This window comes from Pygocentrus nattereri, chromosome 24, assembly GCF_015220715.1.
Source record: "Pygocentrus nattereri isolate fPygNat1 chromosome 24, fPygNat1.pri, whole genome shotgun sequence".
NCBI lineage: Eukaryota > Metazoa > Chordata > Actinopteri > Characiformes > Serrasalmidae > Pygocentrus > Pygocentrus nattereri.
In genome coordinates, this window is record NC_051234.1 from 26,549,390 (window position 1) to 26,568,854 (window position 19,465).

A 19,465-nucleotide genomic window follows, 5' to 3' on the forward strand; every position below is an offset into this window, starting at 1 on the left:
AATAATTACTGTTTCAGTGTAGCGCTTAAATGAAGTAGTGAACTTCAGTCAGTTTCACTCGCCTTCTCCATTATTCTTTGGTTTCGACCTCTTTAATGTTTTCTTTCTTTTCTTCCATAGACTCTTTATTTAAAGGGCCCATATCATGGAAAAACACATTTTCCTTGCTTTTTATTTTAAATAAATGAATGTGATGTAGTGTATGCTTTTTATTCAAGTTTCAAAATGTCCAGAAATGTCCTCCACTGTCCATGGATTAAGAGGTTTATCACACGTTAGACAACAAATTTGAGAAAAATGTAGAATATGGTTTCTTTAAGTTTAGTGATTTAAAGAATGGGTTAGGGTTAGGATTCAATTTAGTTTTTTATTTTAATGTCATTATTCAAATTGATACTTTTTTTCTTTACCAGTCCTGATCCTGCAGTTCTATCACTGTTCTAGACCCAGTTCACATCAGGAACTGCTTGTTAAAGTACGGTTCTAGCTGTTTTTCAAAATTATTGCATAATTCAGTGGTTGCGATACATACAGCGATTCAAAGTGGCTTAATGGGAAAAGGTTAATTAGAGAGAAACGTCTTTACATTATATTCTAAAAACATGTTTAGGCCAAAACTTGTTTAAAACTCAAACCTGCGAGATAATTGTAACCATTTTGTGTAGCTTTTAGAGGCATTAAACTCTTCAGGCATCTGGTTCCTGTCACCCCCCGCTGTAAATAATTCTGACTGGAACGTAGCATTTCATATGAAATCATGCTGACCTCATTTGTTTGCGTTTTAGTAACTGATATTTGCAGAAATCTTGGAAAAAATGGTGGAATGAATTTATAATTAATTAATTAATGCCATATGTGCTGAGAACAAGGGAAACTCTTAAAAGCAGTCATATTGAAGGTCCAGGATTGAGAAGCACTATTATAGACACTAAACTATAGCTTGATTGACTACTCAGTCATATCGAACCCTCTTGCCCACATTGTAGACAACAGAAGACAGTAGGCCTCCTGCAGTGATGTCCCCTATTGTCTGTCTGTTTTGAACTGCAAATAGCATTTATTGCTTCTCTTTTTTTTTTTTGCTGGAATTACAGCTCCATTACATGCTTGAGGGAAAAGAAGCATGCATAATTCTCTCTTTTGCGCAACTGTTTTTCTTCTTGCTACAAAAAAAAAGTAAAATGTGTTAAATCCACATTTCCCCGCCTTTTCAGATCCGAAGGCAGGGTGGTATCCCGTTGCTGGTGGACCTGTTGGACCACAGGATGGCAGAGGTGCACCGGAGTGCTTGTGGAGCTCTGAGAAACTTGGTCTACGGCAAGGCTAACGATGATAACAAGATTGCCCTGAAGAACTGTGGAGGCATCCCTGCGCTGGTCCGCCTGCTGCGCAAGACCTCAGACGTGGACATCAGAGAGCTTGTCACAGGTACTATGTTACCCATTACTTTCGAATCCTAGTGAATGGCTGTTTTTATACCGACCCAGTTTTTATGGCCCATCTGATGTGTATTGTATGTAACGATGGCTACTAGATAAAGATATTAGAATCTTGCTAGTTACACTGTTATGGCGATCCTCACTTGTGTTTGCTTGCACCATTTTTTTTATCTGTTAAGACGAAGATAAATCCACTCGATTGAAAATGTTAATTAGATCATAGCATCCCATTGAAAAGTCAAAGATTTAAAGGTCCTTTGTCATTTTTTACTACGGTCAGTCATGTGGATCTGTATTTGTTGTAGCTCTGTTTTTAAACTTGCTTGCAGCAAGTTCGTCAAAAAAGTTCGTTGCAGCATATTCGTCAAAATATGTGCGCTTCCAATCTGAGGAAAGCATAAACTCCTTATGGATCCAGTCAAATTACACACTCGAACAGTCAGAATTTTACATATTTTCTGACAATAACTTCCTAGTGTGCAGGACTCTGTGCTGCTGACACAGCAGATGTATCCCTGGACTTGGAAGTTGGAGACTAATCACGGCAGTGGCCACGCCATTGTCTTTTAATGAGTGTTAAATGTGCTTGTCTAATGACACATTTCCAAGGACATTGTCTGAGTCTGAATCTCCTGCTTGAGGGCAGTTCACTCCATTACTGGATAATTTGTCTACTAGTGGACTGGTGATTGGCTGGAGTAGCTAAAATGCTTCAGTTATATTCTTTGTCTCCTTGGATTTAGTGTTCTCTTTACATTGCTGGTAAAAGACCTCACTCTCTGTAGTAGTAACATGCAGTCATGGACAGTGACTGCTTGCTGTTTGGGCCTACTGGTTTGAAACCTGTCCTTTGTAGGTCACCAGGGCCGTGAGCACACAACAGAGACTGCTGGGAATTATTACTGCAGCCATGTGACATTTCCACAATGGAGGCCCATCTTGATCTCCTGCATGGCGATCCATACTGCTTTGGCTTCTTCTTCTATGGATTACTCTGATTTCTAACAGCCTCTTAAAGACTCTCAATCAGCCAAGACTTGATGTTTGAAGGTTACTTTTTTAGTTTTGCACTAGAGGAATAATGCTAATGTAGCGAACAAATGATGGAGACTTATGGCCAGGGTTTGAATTGTGGCAGAGGTGTTGAAGGGGTCTCCTGATGGAAAGCATATATATATATATATATATATATATATATATATATATATATATATATATATACACAAGATATATTTTCACAATATTTTTATGAGTTTTCCCCCTGTAGCTTTTTCACAAGTATTGTTAGGCAAGGGTCATTAAACTTCATATCTGCAACAATATAATTGATTTTTACACTTAGAAGCTGATGAGATCCAATAACTTTCTCTCAGTTAATTAATTAAAATGTATTATTTAAGTAGTCAAGAAATAGGCTAGTTTTAACATTGCCCATCACATAGTCTCAGACAGCCTAACATGAAATCTTATTGCTAATAAAAAATATATTTGTTGCTGGTGCTGACTTTGTCAAAAATGTCTAGGTTCTCAGATGTTTAAGATGTGTTCAAGCTTTAACGTTCTCCAGTTTTAAACAGGAGTGATATGGCAGTAGATCACATGATGACGTTATGAATTTGCATTGAATGACTTTACAGTTTATTCAGGGGAGTCTAACGTTGAACACAATGAAAACTTGAAAAAGAAGACAACCACCTTCTGTGAAGGCATTCATATGGTCAGAAACTCCTCATTTTTCAAGGAAATCATGCAGGACCCCACAAGTTCAGTAGTTTACAGTAGCGAAGTAACTCATGGTGCACTATACTCTATAATACAATATACCATATTTCTCTGTATTCCTTTATTAATCTTTCTACGTATTACCACTCTGGCATGACTGTACAGAATATGAAGTAAGTGCTTAGAAGTAAGACTCTGCCTTAAGGTATACGATTATATGATTTCTGAACGTTTTCATAAAGCCAGTATGGGTGTTATTGGATGCAAAGGCTTAAAGACATGGACGTATTGGAGAAGCCTGCTGTTCACCGGCTGATTGAAGATTACCATATAAATTGGAACACCATGTAGCAGTGGGTACTTAAGAGTGGCTGCTTTCAGTAATTAATCAGCAGGCCCAGAACAAAAACTATGCAACTGAAGTGGTACTAAGTGTTTCCTGCATCTGTCGGCATTAGGAGATGATGTTAGGCCCTAGTTTTCTCCTATTAGTCTTAGATAAAATGTGAAAAGGGCCGGCTTTACTAACATTTTGCATGGTCACAAAGCCTTTCTGCCATTAAAAAAGGTGGTGGTCACTGCTTTCTTGCTTTGTTGCATATGCAATTACAGGAGTTTTTCTCCTAAAGTGCAAAATACTAGGAGGAGATTATTATAGTGAGGCACCTACTCTGAATTACTTAGGCTAATAGTACATGCTGACTGTGTGCTGTTTAATGAAAAGCACGTCTTATTGTTGACACTATGGTTGCTGTTGTTTGTGCTCAGAGACAGAGAAAATGTCATATAACAATATACCTAATTTGATGAAAGAAAACAGTTTTAAACTATTTCCTAACATTGGGTATATTTTACACCATAAAAGTGTCTTAAAACCAGGTTTTGCTTAAGTATTGATTCTTTTCCAAACAATTGTTAAAAGCACATATTGAAACTCTTTAGGCTGTGTATTACCTGCCGTGCTAAAGCTAATCATTTCGTTGTTACTTCATTACTTCTGGGGCTTCTGTTGTCAGTGTTGCAGACTTTGAGGCACTGCATGGAGTTCACAACCAACGATCATGCGCGGATTGAAAATAAATGGGCATTTTACAGTATTACATGGTTTCCATATGTGCTTGGCTTGGATATTCAGCTAATGCCACCAGCTGAAAATGAGCATGTATTTTGATTAATTTTTTTTTTTTAGCTAGTAAGTTGAAATATTTTATTTTCTCTAAATTTTGACAAAACAATCAAATTCATGTATATAGAAGCTAATGGAAAAGTAGGCAAAATAATACAACTAGTTATTACCCAACTACCTATAGCATTGTAAAATATACACATCCCTCTTGAAAGTGCTGGCTAAAAAGCAGTAGCCTAGAGTTGTGGTAACGTATGGTGGTGCCTCTTAGCAGTAATGGCTGTATCTCAGCCCCGAAGAATCTCAGCCCCTCTGTCTCTAATAAGGCAGTGAATCAGAGTCACATTCTGCCTGCCTCTGTAGAGCTGTGTGAATTTACTGCCTGTTTATACACTAGCTCTAGGATGCTGGTGGCTGTAGCCCTGCTGGGGAGAAAAATGGGTCTACGGAGCGCTTGTTCCGGAGAGGAGCAGAGCCCACCTGGTGGAGACGGCGGGAGAGCATCATAGAGTAGCACAGCGAGGTGTAAATGAGAGAAACGCTTTTGCTTTTCACTCCATCTCTGTGCACGAAAGGTGCAGAGGCATAGATCTAGATACAGCCCTGTATCTCACTATTCATTATTCTGTTTAAGCTGAGTCATTGTTCAGGCTGAGCTGAGTCAGCATTGACTGGCTAAACAATGCATCATGAAGAGTGTGGAAGTCAGAGAGAGAGAGAGAGTTGCAGTTTTTGGCCAACAAAAGTAGAGCACAGAGTTGAAAATGATTAAATAATAAATGATTAACAATAAAATTGATACACAATAAAAAAATAAATAATACAATAGTTTGATAACGATATAAAGTTTTAAGTAAAATGTATATGTAAGTCAACCAGATTAACAGTGTATGTCTCACATGAGTACATGTGATGTCAAAGGTCATAAATCTCAAAACATCACAATTTCATATAACATTACTTACAATATTACAACTTATATTTGGTGTTCAGTAATGGTTCCTGGGCCTAGTTAGAGTCAGTATTTAGTCAGTATTAACTAAATAAAATTCAGTAGGGGAATGGTTTAGCAAAGGGTCCATTGACTATCCTATTTTTTGTTTTTTTGTCTCATTTTTGGATCTCAGAGCTAGAATCCTCTTGATTTCTATTGAACTGTAGTCCTTGGTCCTCTATGAAAGCAGTTTTGTGAGGTGTTAAAAACCTTGACCTACTCCTTTAGGGATGCACTGAAAGAATGAGGCCTTTGCTGCAGCGAAGAAAAAGCATGTTTTTGGCATATATACTGTTACTTTTAAAGGAAGTGCCACAGGTCCTCAAGGACCATTCTAGTATGGGTGTGTGGTTGTAGGTGTTCACATGAAACACGCAATAATTGATATACGGTGGCCGTGCTGAGCAGATGGAATAGCAGTCCACAATAGGAAGGAAGTGAGGAAAAAATAGTCAGACGAGTCCCTGGAGAAGCAGTCGGATGCTTTGGCAGAAAGAAGTGTTTGGCTTTCATTACTAATTGTTATTTTGTTATAAAACTCTTGGTGACACTATAGATTAGTGTTACAAACCTACAAGTACAAACCTAATTCAGCACTACAGTATATGGTACTGTTAAGCCTGGAGTTTGCAGTGGCATATATTACCAGTCAAAAATGGACACATCTACTAATGAAGGTTTTTTCTTTCTTTTCTTTATTTCTTTTTTTAACTCATTTCCACCAGAATAATAGTGAAGATAGCAGAACTGTGAAATGACATATGGGATTAGCGACCAAAAAACTTTATATGTTAGATTCTCTAAAGTAGCCACCCTCTTGTCTTGATGCAGCTTATGGAAGTTTCTCAGGTAGCTTCATGAGCACCCCCCTGAGATGTCTTTGAGACAGGACTGAAGAAGATGCTCATATACTATATGAGACCTTGTTGGCTGCTGTAAACTACTTGTTGAAGAAGTCACATTTTACAAATATTATAAAATTGACAGATCATACTTATTTAAGTTGACCGCAGTTAATTGAGCTCATTAGTTATTTTCCACAGTTGTTAGTTTCACATTTATATTGTTGCTTTCAGAACAAAACTTTGTTTTCCCATTTTTGAAAATGCAATTTGTCTGTTAAAAGGTCTGACATCTGACTGGTGCTTTAACACCATTATAGGACAGCAGTAAGTAAAGTGAGAAGAAGGCCTCTTTTTCAGTGCAGGGCTGAATGGTTCTGAGCACCGAGGGTAACGGTTTTAGTGGCTTTTCCACACGGATGTGGTTCCACACGGAACACTTAAAAACTGGTTCTTAGCACCTTTTTTTAGGCATGGTTAACTAACTGTCCTCAGGGTGTGCAAAACTATTCAGTGTGATGACATAACAGTGTAGCTGTTCACTGATTGATTCTGTGTTGATGCCAGTTCATTTACGGCATTTGGCAGACGCTCTTATCCGGAACGACTTACAATTTTGATTAAGGCGGTGTTAGGAGTCTTGCCCAAGGACCCTTATTGGTATAGTGTAGGGTGTTTGCCAAGATGGGGATTGAACCCCAGTCTACAGCATAGAAGGCAGAGATGTTACCCACTACACTAACCAACCACTCCAGTATTGTGCCAACACAACCACCTGCTGTGTTATTTCAAACCTGAAAACAGTTTAATAGATTCAGTTCACTCTCACGGACACTAAATAAATGAAAGCACAATTTTAATCAACTACTCAAAAACATGAAAGCTTCGATCTAATACCAATTTCTTAACGTTAATTGGCGCTGCTAACCAGGAGAAAGTAGCTGGTTAGCATTAGCTTAGCTAGCATGCTGCCAGCTCTGCTCACCATTGAGCATGGTTTGATTCTGACTAATGAGCTTTTCTGAGGGAATCTGGTAAAACAGAGCTGAACAATTGGTGTTAGAGGGACAGAAAGTAGAAATTGAACCTTTTCTGTGGTTTCTGGAGCTGGAGCCTCCTAGCTAAGCTAATGCTAGCCAGCTTCTCTCTCCTAGCTAATTTAAAGAATCCAAAACACCCCAATATGGGTTTGATTTGACTAACGGGTGCTCTGCTATTACAAGTATTGATGATAAAAACTTTTAACAGTGTAAAGAAAGTCGACAGATTTGCTGTTGGAGTAACAGAAAGCCAAAAGCTTAACTGTTCTGTAGCGTTTTAAGCTGTAGTCTGCATGGCTAGGCTAACACAAGTGCACCCTCTGCAGTACAGGCTTGCTTCCAGCAAACCAATGATTAAAAACAGCCATTTAGAAGGTAGACTCATATCTAAGACCACCAATTTGAATATCTGGTGTTAAAGTGACAAAGATTAAAAAATAGGCTTGTTCTGTGGTGCTTTGAGCTGCTCCCAGGTGAAACTGGAACTATGTTTTGTGCTGTGTGTGTAGCTATTAGCTGTTTTTTCCAGTTTTTCCTGGTTCTGATTTAACAACACAACAGATGGAAAAAAAACATAATCGGTCTCTTGAGACTGGACCGGCGCAGAACATCATGGTACGGTCGTGAGAACCATTTGGCGCAACAGTGGAAAAGAGGTCTTTGTTTGAGCTTCAGCTGTTTCTATCATTACTTGGGAGCTACTAATTATCAACAGCTTGCAAGCAAGATAGCTAAGCAGCTAATGTGACCACTTTAAGTTTGGATGGTGGGTGCATACAATAAATAAGACACTATTGTTTTGTTAATCGCAATTATTTATGTCAGTTAATCATCAGATAAAATTTCATGATTGCGACAGGACTGACTTTTGTTAAAATGTTTGACCTTAAAAGTTCATACTTGAACTTCACAGTCATGTGTTCTAGGAAATTATTTCAAGTTTAGAAACTAATTTCAAACACCAAACGTCTCCAAACGTTAAACGTTCACTGCAGCTTGCCCAATAGTATAACCACATTACTGTCATAAAGGAAGATGGATGAAAGAAATTTACATAAATTCTGCTATTGAGTGAGGAAAGAGTGAATGAGGAACAGAAAACAAAACTCAGCTTTAACAACAATGAAACAGAAAATGAAGACTTGCACAACATCACTATTGGAAAACCTTGTAACCTCACATTTTTTGTGGGTTTTTTTTTATATCTATTAAATGCAAGTTATACATGAAAGATTTTATTGAATTCTAAGTCCTAAACCTTACCTTAACTTCAGCACACAATCTGCACCCACTCCTAAACCTAACCTTAACCATAATGTTGAAATTTTGTTAACCGTAAAGGTAAAAATAAAAGTATCTAGATTATAGGGGGCCATCTGATGAAGTCTGACCGGTATGCATTAAAATGCATTATAAATGTATTTATAGGGTGTTATAAGGTATCATGAATAACATGTATTACTGGGCCTAAGCTTATATAATTGCTCTTAATAGCTCTTGTTTGAGGCTTGTATTAACAAAGTTAGCTCAAAGCAATTGCTAAAGTTCCATTTTCCTAAACATTGCAGTTATCATGTATTGTTTTAATCAGCTGGCTAACAAAGTGGCTTCCTGTGCTGCTAACACTTTAGCTTTGTTTGCTAATTGCTAACAGTCTAGCGCTTGTAGCCAGCTGGCCTAGTATTACAGTTTTCAGTTAGTTAAAAATAAGCAAATTCACACTACATATAAAAGTTGGGCTTAAAAACTCTAAGAGCTGATTCATTTGGGTAGGAATAGTACAGTTCAAATATAACTAGCATTAGTGATAACTTTTAGCTAGCTGTGCTAACTACAGCCATCTGTAGTTCTAAATTAGCAGATTAGCACAGCAACATACGTATATAGCTGAAACTGAGTATTTAATACACCTTTATCTCATCTGCTGTGGTGAGACTCTACCCCAATACATTTACATTTATAGAATTTGGCTGACGCTCTTATCCAGAGCAACTTACAATTTGATCATTTTACATAGATAGGCCAAGGCGGTGTTAGGAGTCTTGCCCAAGGACTCTTATTGGTATAGTGAGGGGTGTTTGCCCAGGTGGTGATTGAACCCCAGTCTACAGTGTAGAAGACAGAGGTGTTAACCACTACACTATCCCAACCAATACATACATTTCCTATTTAGCTGTTAGAATTTGAAGCGTTTGCAGGTCAACAAAAAATGTATCCTTATGCTCTTACTCAGTTTTCTTACACACAGTTTATAATGCATTATGAAACCTGACATATAGCTATATACTCTTGCTGAAAGTGGTATGCACGTAACTATGACAACGAATAAGCAATTCAACAAGCTTAAACTAGGCATTACAAGGTGTTATGTAAGTCGTATGACACCCTATATTTTCTAAAGCATTTTTTATGTTGGTTTAGAGCATATCGCTGCTGTCGGAAGAAAACCTTGTATCTCCAAAATAGTAACTTTACAGGAGAAGGAAAAAACATACTTTACTTTTAATGTAAGTCAATGGAACCAGAATTTTTCCCCTGTCATTTTGGGTCACTTCATTTAGGCCATTTATCATAAAATTTACAAACAATGTAAAGTGTAACAGATACTTTCAATTTATGTCAAAAACTGAAAAATGCCAAAAATGGAGATACAAGGTTTTCTTCCGACAGCAATATGTAGTATATGTAGACATGTAGACATATGTAGTATACCCTTGTGTATACTGCATTACAGTAAAGTATTGTCTGGGTTTTTTAAGACACTGATGATAAACGTTGCTATTGTGCGAACATTACTGCATTATATGTTTGTGATAGTAATGTGATATTGAAAATAACACTTTATGATCAATGCTGTGTCCCAGTGAACATTCTGGCTAGAAAACCACCCAAGCCTGCTGGAGCTAATTCGATTTCTTGTTGTCAGTGGGGAGAGTGAAATGAGTTGCATGAATGCAGTTCCACTATTCTAGCCTGCAGCTACGTGTATTGACCTTTATTTCTGCGTGTGTCCTCATGTTTAATATACACAACAGCTTGCTTTGAGTCTTGAGAAATGGGTTCCTGTCCAAATTGCAAATGCTTACTGGAGCATCCGAGGTTATTCCCATCTTTTGGTGAATGTGGTGCAGCTGTGTTGACTGATAGCTGAAAATAGCTATCTTTAAGGAGTGCAGAGACATTGTGTTTGTGTTTGTACTTGTACTTGTGTATGTGTGTGTAGACTGCACACGCTGCTCTTACACCACATATAATTTCAACAGAAATACATGCTGGCATCCTTTTAGCTTGTAGTGATTTTCCTGCTTTAAGCATCCTCAGTTAGCAATAAGAAGAAAGAAAAAGCTTTAAACATACTTTACAGGTTGGCTTCTCAGTTTATTAATTTTATATTTACAGTATCATATCCTCCGCCCAATGACCGCTGGGATAGGCTCCAGCACCCCCCTGCGACCCTGGGGGAGAAGTGGCCTAGAAAGTGGATGGATGGATGGATATCCTGTTTTATTTGTATGTTTTGTGTTTACCCCTTTAAACAGGCAAATAAATTAATTATTAATCATAAGGCATACTGCTCAATAACTATGATGATTTATTCTGAAACTGATGTAGAACTTATGTAGTTATGAGAGTGAGGATGTGGGCCCATGCAATTTAAGGAGTTAGTATGTATGTCCTAGTTTTTCATTGTATTATCCTTTTATTTATTTTCTCTTGAGGTCCACTTATTTGTGTGGTTTTATGTCAAAAAGAGTCATTATTCATTTTTACATTACCATTTTCCACCCTTTCTTTATCTCTTAGAATGAATCATGTTATTGTAGTTACTGAACCTTTAACACTGATGTATAAGACAAATGTGATAATTACAATTGCTTATTTTAAGCATTTGACAGCCCTTTGTAACTTTCTGTTGTTGCTACATTTAGTTTTATGTATTATTTCTTTTTAAAGTGCTTAAAAGGTGAGGTGTATGTATATATATATATATATATATATATATATATATATATATATATATATACACAACATTTTAAACATTAATATAGTAGAAAACAAGTATTTTCTGTGTAAAGATAGTGATGAAATGGCGTCCTGAGCAGATAATGAAGTCATGCCACCTCGTTTCTCTGGTTTTTGTTTCTGTAGTTGGTCCAGCCATGCATGCTTGTAAGTCCCACCCAGTGAAAGCGTTGGCCCACCATATGTTTTGTTTTGCCCTCCCCAGACAGAAACTGCCCACACAGCTTGCATTCACAATTTAAGGTGGACCTAAAATTCCAAAAAGAAGCTGAGGCGCCATAATGTAGTTTTAACTGCTGCACCTTTTAAGGTGGAACAAGAAAACTGAGACAAGAAGCTGAGGCACTGGAATGTAGTCTAGCTGCTGCACCTTTTGAGTTGAAATGCATGAAAAGAGAGGACAAGGTTGCTCCTCACCTCACTACATGGCCAGGTAAAACTACGGTAATGTGTGGCCTCTCCTGGCTTATTGATTTAGAATATCACAAAACATACAGAAAACAAGACGCCCATCAAACCTTCAAGCTCAGCTAGACTACAGCACAGCATGACTGGAGTGTTCCAGAACACCAATGTAAATCATCAAATCTGCTCATTGTTTTTATACCCATCTAACTTTTGTTTACATCTTTTGTTTTGACATCAAATATGTTAACTAAGATGCAACAAAGCATTATTTTCTGCGCTGGTGCAGACCTAATAAATCAAACACTTCTTGAACTCTGCTATAAAATGCTGACATAAGCGTGCCATAAACATGGCATGGTCCAGAAATATAAATGCCTCGTTACCAGTACAGTTAATTGTTATGACAGATGCCACAGTGTTTAACCCCGTTATAACATCTGTTCTGATCATTAAGAGTAATGGAAACATTTCACTGCTATTCTACTGAGTAAAATCCTATATCATTGTTATACTGCACAGTCCAAGTTAAATGTCTGCCGTTTTAAGTCAAATAGTGGAGACCCCATTTGTTCTAGACACACATCTACATGCGTAGCTGCAAAAAATGTAACTAAACTGTCCAAGAATAGAGTGCTCCATAAGCCATCTGGACAAAGACTGGACCATAGTCCTGTAGTGCTCTGATGCAACTCTACTTTACACAAATGAAATTCACAGCTTTTAAGTTACATATACTATTATTTGTTGCCAGGTGGTGTGACGAGCATGTGGTGTGAGGTCATTTTGTATATTGAGGCTGGAAAATTGGATATATTTAGATGAGGCAAGAGACAGCTACAGTTAGAACTTGAAGTGACAGTCAGTAGTGAACTGCAGTAGTGAACTGTAGCTTCCAGAAAGTGAGAGGAACTCTGATGATGCTGCATCATCCTAACTCACCCACATACACACATCCAACCGCCTGGAGAATAAACCCTGTTTTGTTTTTGGTCTGACAAAATGCATTCTAGAATTTATTAGAAAGTCTGCACTATAAACATCATCAGAAATGTACATTTTCATTTGCCTCCCCTGCCGTCTGGATCATGAATAAGGCAGTAAATGTCAACAACAAAGTGTTTTACAGCGGGAACAGCATATGAATGTTTGCTTAGTTAAACACGACCACCTGAAAGTGGCCATTAGCGCTGGATTAATGCGCCCATTTCAGTCGTTTTAATGCTGATGTATTAAGAGCTGTCAGAGGGCCTGTAAAGTTACAGCTGCAGAATGTGAGACATCCTCATTTGACCCAGTGTTTGTCACAAGGTTCTATACAGCCTCTACAGCCATGAGCTACGATTATGACCACTGTCACTGCTGATAGCCATTGCACTACTATCTCTCTCTCTGGCTGTCTTTCTATCTCTCTCTTACTCACAGTCTCCTCTCTGTCTGTCCCTCCCCCTCACTCTTTCATGCTCTCCATTTTGGTTTCTCAGTCCCTCATTCGCTCTCTGTCTGTCACACTCTCGCTTTCTTTTCTCACTCTTTCACACTTTCTCACTCACTCTCCTGTAACCCATTTTCTCTCTCTTTCTCTCTCTCTCTGACACTCTCATCTGTCTCTCTCTTACTCAACCTCTCAGTCTAAAGTGCTGTCTGTATCTATCTTACTGGCTCACTCTCTCTCTCTCTCTCTCTCTCTCTCTCTCTCTCTCTCTCTCTTACTCCCTACAGTCTCCCACTCTCGGTCTCTTTCTATCGCTCTGTCACTCTCTAACACTCTCTTTCTCTTGCTCTGACTCACTCTCGCTCTTTTTCTCTTTGTCTGTCTTGTTCACTCTCTGTAACACTTTCTGTATCACTCCTTCTTTCTGTCACTCTGTATCACTGTCACTCTTTATCGCTCTGTTACTCTTTATCACTCTCTCTGTCACTGTCATTCTCACTCTCTGTCACTCTTTTTTTTCTCTGAAACACTGTCTCTGTTACTCTGTCACTCTCTCCCTCTTTCTGTAGTGTGACCGTCCATTTCTCTCTCTGACTCTCTGTCCGCTGTCATTTCCTCTTCCTCTCTCTCTGTGTCTTCTCACTGTCCGCTCTCGCTCTGTCACTCTGTCTCTCCTTTCCTGTCTCCTCTTGCTCTCGCCTTAAGCTCTTTTTCTCCCTCACTTTCGCACTCGGTCACTCCTATTTTCTTGTTTCACTCACTTGTGCACTAAATCTCCTCCCTCTCTCTCTCTCTCTCTCTCTCCCTCTCTCTCTCTCTCTCTAAACATTAGAGGAAAAGAAAAACTACAGAAAATAGAAATAAGAGAATAATAATTTTTTTTTACAAAATCATTAATCATCAACAAAACAGTAAGAGTTGGTGTAGTGGACAGCTTATTACTTGTCCTTCAATCTCACTTTCTTTCACTCTCCCTGCTGATTAGATGGCCTTCAGTTCAGCAATCATGTGCTGGTGTCTCTCTTTTAAAAATGACGTGATCAGATATTTTTTATTTGTATACGTTTAAAAAAAAAACAATTGAACTTTTGAACTTTTGAATAACTGAGGACAATGACATGAGGAAGTATGAGGATATATATAAGGATGCAACAAAAGACTCATGACAGTTGCAAATTGTTTGATACCTATAACTTTTATATGTACGGCAGAACTTGTCGGTTTTTGTTGACATTTGCTGCTTTGAGGGCTGAATATGCCATTCATGTGAATCGAGTGGTTATGAAGAGTTAGTGTCATAGGATCAGTAGAAAAAGCTTGAGAATGAATCTGTTTATTTGTCGGTAGTCTCTGCGTAGCATGATGTCTGTGTTAACAGCACTGTTGACTGACAAACGTTGCTCATTGATAAGCAGCAGCGAGCTCATCAGGACCAGACACCTTTTACAAGCGATTACAGTCAGCCAGGGACGATTTTCCAAGGCGGCAGAATTAAGGTCTAACAGCCGATGAATGTGTTCATGAGAGAGAGAGAGAGAGAGAGAGAGAGAGAGAGAGAATGGCAAGGTCATCTTCATCAATTCTAAAGCCTCCTTGTCCTCTCCACATTGACTCATGCGTGAGAATCAAGTACAGAACAAGAGGATAGCGAGAGAGTGGGAGAGGGGAGGAGAAAGAAAGGATTTAAAATGCTGAGAAGACAGAAGCTCAGTGTTGGGCGTTATATTGTTTATACCAGTATTGATGTGTACTGAGGGCGGCATGGTGGTGTGGTAGGTAGCGCCGTCGCCTCACAGCAAGGAGGGCCCTGGGTTCAATTCCCTGGCTGGGCGACCAGGGTCCTCTCTATGTGGAGTTTGCATGTTCTCCCTGTGTCAGCATGGGTTTCCTCCAGGTTCTCCGGTTTCCTCCCACAGTCCAAAGACATGCAGTCAGGCCAATTGGACATGCTACATTGCCCCTAGGTGTAAGTGACTGTCTGTGTCTGTCTGTCTGCCCTGTGATGGACTGGCGACCTGTCCAGGGTGTATCCTGCCTTCCGCCCGACTGCTGGGATAAGCTCCAGCGCGAACCTGACGGAGAAGTGGCTTAGAAAAAGGATGGATGATGTGTACTGTACAGATTTTTAGTTTTAGCGATACTGAGATCTAAAACATTAGCTGCAGCCTGTATCATAAGTGCATCAGACTGTTTTGCAAAGAAAAAACTGCACAACAACCAAGTCAGAATAGAACATATCTGTATTCTTTCTGTTTAAGGAGAATTTCACTGATTTCCAACTTTTCTGTATAATTCAGTCTTTAAGATTTAAACAAAGTAGTAGAGTAGTTTGATAAATTCTTTATTCTAAAGAAACAAGAAATTTGAATTTTCTTCACACAGTGGTGAACGGGACCAGGGATCACAATGTCTACTACAAAAACTTTTATTTAGAAATGAAAATTTAGTTTAGTATCAGTGAATTTACAATTGTTTTGTGTGGTATTGTTGATGATGGCAAAAAATGGTATATCTGGAAAAGAAAAGTTTTCTTTGGAGACTGTTTGCCCTGTAGGACCTGCATGTACACTAGCGCTGCAACAAACAACTAATTTGATGGTTGAGTAATCGATTGATGACTGAAATGAATAATCGATTATTTGGATTTTGAATCACTACATTTCCAAATAACTTTTAGCGATTAGCTTTTAAATTTTGTTTAATGCATTTGCAAACTAGCAATGAAGACAATAAGGATGAATAACATTCAAGAATTCACTGCTTTCCTGCTAATACGAAAGATAACAAAAAAAAAATACTGCAGTATATTTTTCCAATCAAGAATGTGCAAACCAAGGATGTGCAAACCAAGGATGTGCAAAGTAGCACCAAAAAAAAAAACAAAAAAAAACTGAATTGTTTTCCTTTAAATCAAGTAAAATAAAAAAAAAACTTTTTTCTAATCTGTGCTCTGTGCATTCTGCTGTCTGTCTAAACTCTACTACAAATACATTTTACAATCACAGATCTTTAGTGAAACAGAGGTAGGTCAGCATCTCTCCATGCTCTTGTGAGAGTCTCGCTTTCCTCTTGAGAGTGGATACTCCACAGCAGAGGAGACGCGCTCTGATAGAGCGGATGGGAAAGTGGTGAATGTTTGTGGCGAACTTGTTCTCTGTGAACAGTTAAATGAACTATTTTGTGTAAATGCTTCATTTCAGCGGTAACCCTTTGTCCAGCTGCCCCATGTGCTCACGGAGAGCTACCTCCTAAAACCAGTGGATCCAAATGTTCACAGAGGGCAGAAACCTGTTTGGATCGCTTTCCTGTGTTCGCCAAATTTGAGCACACCATCAGCCTCGGCTTCACTTCTGTACTTCACACACTACACTAATGAGAGGACGTCTAATGGTATGTGCACTATTTTCACACACTAGTGTGCTAGTGTGTGGTTTGGGACGCGGCATATGTTACTGAGATGAATCTTCTTCACAGTGAGCTGCCGTGTTTCCTCTCCAGATGCTCCAGCATGGAGGATGTGCTCCGTGCCAGCTAAGCTCGGCCTTACAAACACCACAAATGACAACCCTTTTTCGGAGTTTAACTTCCACACTTTTTAGGATTTTGTTATTGAGGCAGCCATCGCTCTATGGTTAACTCTCTGGTGAGCGGTAATGTCAAAATGTGCCTAGTGAGCGCGAGAATGATCTGTAATGACATCACCAACTAAGCGACTACTAAATTAGTTGCCAATTGCCGATTTTAGTCAACTAAGTCGAATAATTGTTGCACCCCTAATGTAAACTGTATTGCCAAAAGTATTTGCTCGTCTGCCTTCACATGCATACAAATTTGAGTGACATCCCATTCATAATCCATAGGGTTTAATGTGATGTCGGCCCATCCTATGCAGCTAAAACAGCTTCAACTCTTCTAGGAATGCTTTCGGAGTGTGTTTATAGGAATTTTTGACCGTTCTTCCAGAAGCACATTTGTGAGTCAAACACTGATGTTGGGCAAAAAGGCCTGGCTTGCAGTCTCCAATCTAATTCATCCCAAAGGTGTTCTATCAGGTTGAGGTCATCACTTTGTGCAGGCCAGTCAAGTTCTTCCACTCCAAACTCGCTCATCCATGTCTTTGTGGACTTTTCGTTGTGCACTTGTGCGTAGTCACATTGGAACAGGAAGGGGCCGTCCCCAAACTGTTCCCACAAAGTTGGGAGCATGAAATTGTCCAAAATCTCTTGGTCTGCTGAAGCATTAAGAGTTCCTTTCACTGGAACTAAGGGGCCGAGCCCAACTCCTGAAAAACAACCCTATACTATAATCCCCCCTCCACCAAACTTTACACTTGGCACAATGCAGTCAGACAAGTACCATTCTCCTGGCAACCACCAAACCCAGACTCATACATTGGGTTGCCAGACAGAGAAGTGTGAAGTTCGTCACTTCAGAGAACACGTCTCCACTGCTCCAGTGGCGGTACTTTACAACACTGCATTTGACGCTATGCATTGTGCTTGGTGATGTATGGCTTGGACGCAGCTGCTTGGCCATGGAAACCCATTCCATGAAGCTCTCTACGCTGTTCTTGAGCTAATCAGAAGGCCACATGAAGTTTGGAGGTCTGTAGCGATTGACTCTACAGAAAGTTGGTGACCTCTATGTGCCTCAGCATTCGTTGATCCCATGCTGTCATTTTATTTAGCCGTTGTCGTTGTTGTCAATCACTTCCACTTTGTTATAATCACACTGACAGTTGACTGTGGAATATTTAGTAGTGAGGAAATTTCACAACTGGACTTGTTGTACAGGTGGCATCCGATCAGGGAACCACGCTGGAATTCACTGAGCTCCTGAGAGTGACCCATTCTTTGTTTGTAGAGCAGTCTGCAGGACTAGGGGCTTGGTTTTATACACCTGTGGCCATGGAAGTGATAGGAACACCTGAATTCAATGATTTGGATGGGTGAGTGGATGTTGAGTGGATGTTTGGATGTTGGCAATATAGTGTACCTCTCCAGAATGAATGTATTTTTAAAATGTTTTATGTGTTACTACAAAACAACGTTTCAGGCCTCAGGCAGCATGATCATAATGATTTTGTGTGATAGCTTTCTGTGCAGTCAGTTTTATAGCCCAGCTTTTATAGACATTAAACTTTTTAGATGACTGGTTACTGTCACCACCACTATGGACAATTCTGATTTGATAAGCTTCTCTAGAATGGAGCATTTCACATCAGACCACTCTGAATGACTAACACGTTAATGATTTAATCAGGGATAGGTTTTGAAAAATTGGTTGGATTCCTCTTTAGCATAAGGTGTAAGGTTTCCTTTGGTGGAATTTGAAGAGAAACAAAAAGAACACAGTGCTAGCAGGCAAGTTTGAAGTTTGAAGACATTTTTAGCATAGAACAGCAGTGCTATGAAAAAAATGGGTAAACTTTATTATTAATGCAAACTTGAATGATCCAATATATCTATTCAATAAATATAGAAAATACTGCAGTAGTGAGTTGCATTGATGATTACTAAGTTATTAATATCAACACAATAAAATGTTATTCAGAATTTTATCAAAGCACTAAAAAAGCCCTGTGTCCAGGCCGTTCAACTGACCAAACAGCACTATTCAGTAATTTAAAGTAGTAGTTTCACCCATACGTGAACTTCCCTGCTGTGGGACTAATAAAGGATTATCTCATCTTATCTTATCTAGAGTCTGATGCAATATTAGTACGATTGTAGGTAATGTTTTTGTAAATAATACAAAATACTGCAGCAAAATTGATTCAGCTTTAATATTCGCATAGTGTGTTTCCAGTACCTGTATGTTTCCTTTTTTCTACAGCAAATGGGTTTTGGGCAGTACAATGCTAGCATTTCTGCTACTGAGTGCTGATTGGTTTGCGACCTGAGTCGCTACATTGGCTTAGCCCTTACTGACGTCATGGACGTGAATGAGGCACTGTTTAAAACTCCACTAACTTGAGTTTGAAATGTAAAAGCAGTGTTAAAAAGTTTTATTCTGTTCAGTGTCCAAGAAATGATTACATTCTTTTTTTCTTAAAAATACTTAAGCATGGGCGGCACGGTGCCGCGGTGGGTAGCGCTGTCGCCTCACAGCAAGGAGGGCCTGGGTTCAATTCCCCTGCTGGGTGACCGGGGTCCTCTCTTTGTGGAGTTTGCATGTTCTGCATGGGTTTGCTCCTACAGTCCAAAGACATGCAGTCAGGCCGATTGGACATGCTAAATTGCCCCTAGGTGTGAGTGACTGTCTGTGTCTTTCTGCCCTGCGATGGACTGGCGACCTGTCCAGGGTGTATCCTGCCTTCCACTCAATGACTGCTGGGATAGGCTCCAGCACCCCCCCTTGACAGATAAGCGACTTAGAAAATGGATGGATATTTAAGCATTTTTAAACTATGATTTTACTCAAATGCTCCATCCAAACC

General features: G+C 39.1%; 1 protein-coding gene across 2 annotated transcripts in view; it reads left to right on the top strand.

The window, feature by feature from the left end:
* The window catches only part of ctnnd2a (catenin (cadherin-associated protein), delta 2a), a 570,926-nt gene that overhangs the window by 407,609 nt on the left and 143,852 nt on the right, over positions 1-19,465 (top strand). For both annotated transcript variants that reach the window (XM_017716448.2, XM_037534162.1), the window contains one exon: positions 1,215-1,428. In XM_017716448.2, coding sequence (XP_017571937.2) covers positions 1,215-1,428 — 214 coding nt within the window. The remainder of the gene's footprint in view (positions 1-1,214; positions 1,429-19,465) is intronic.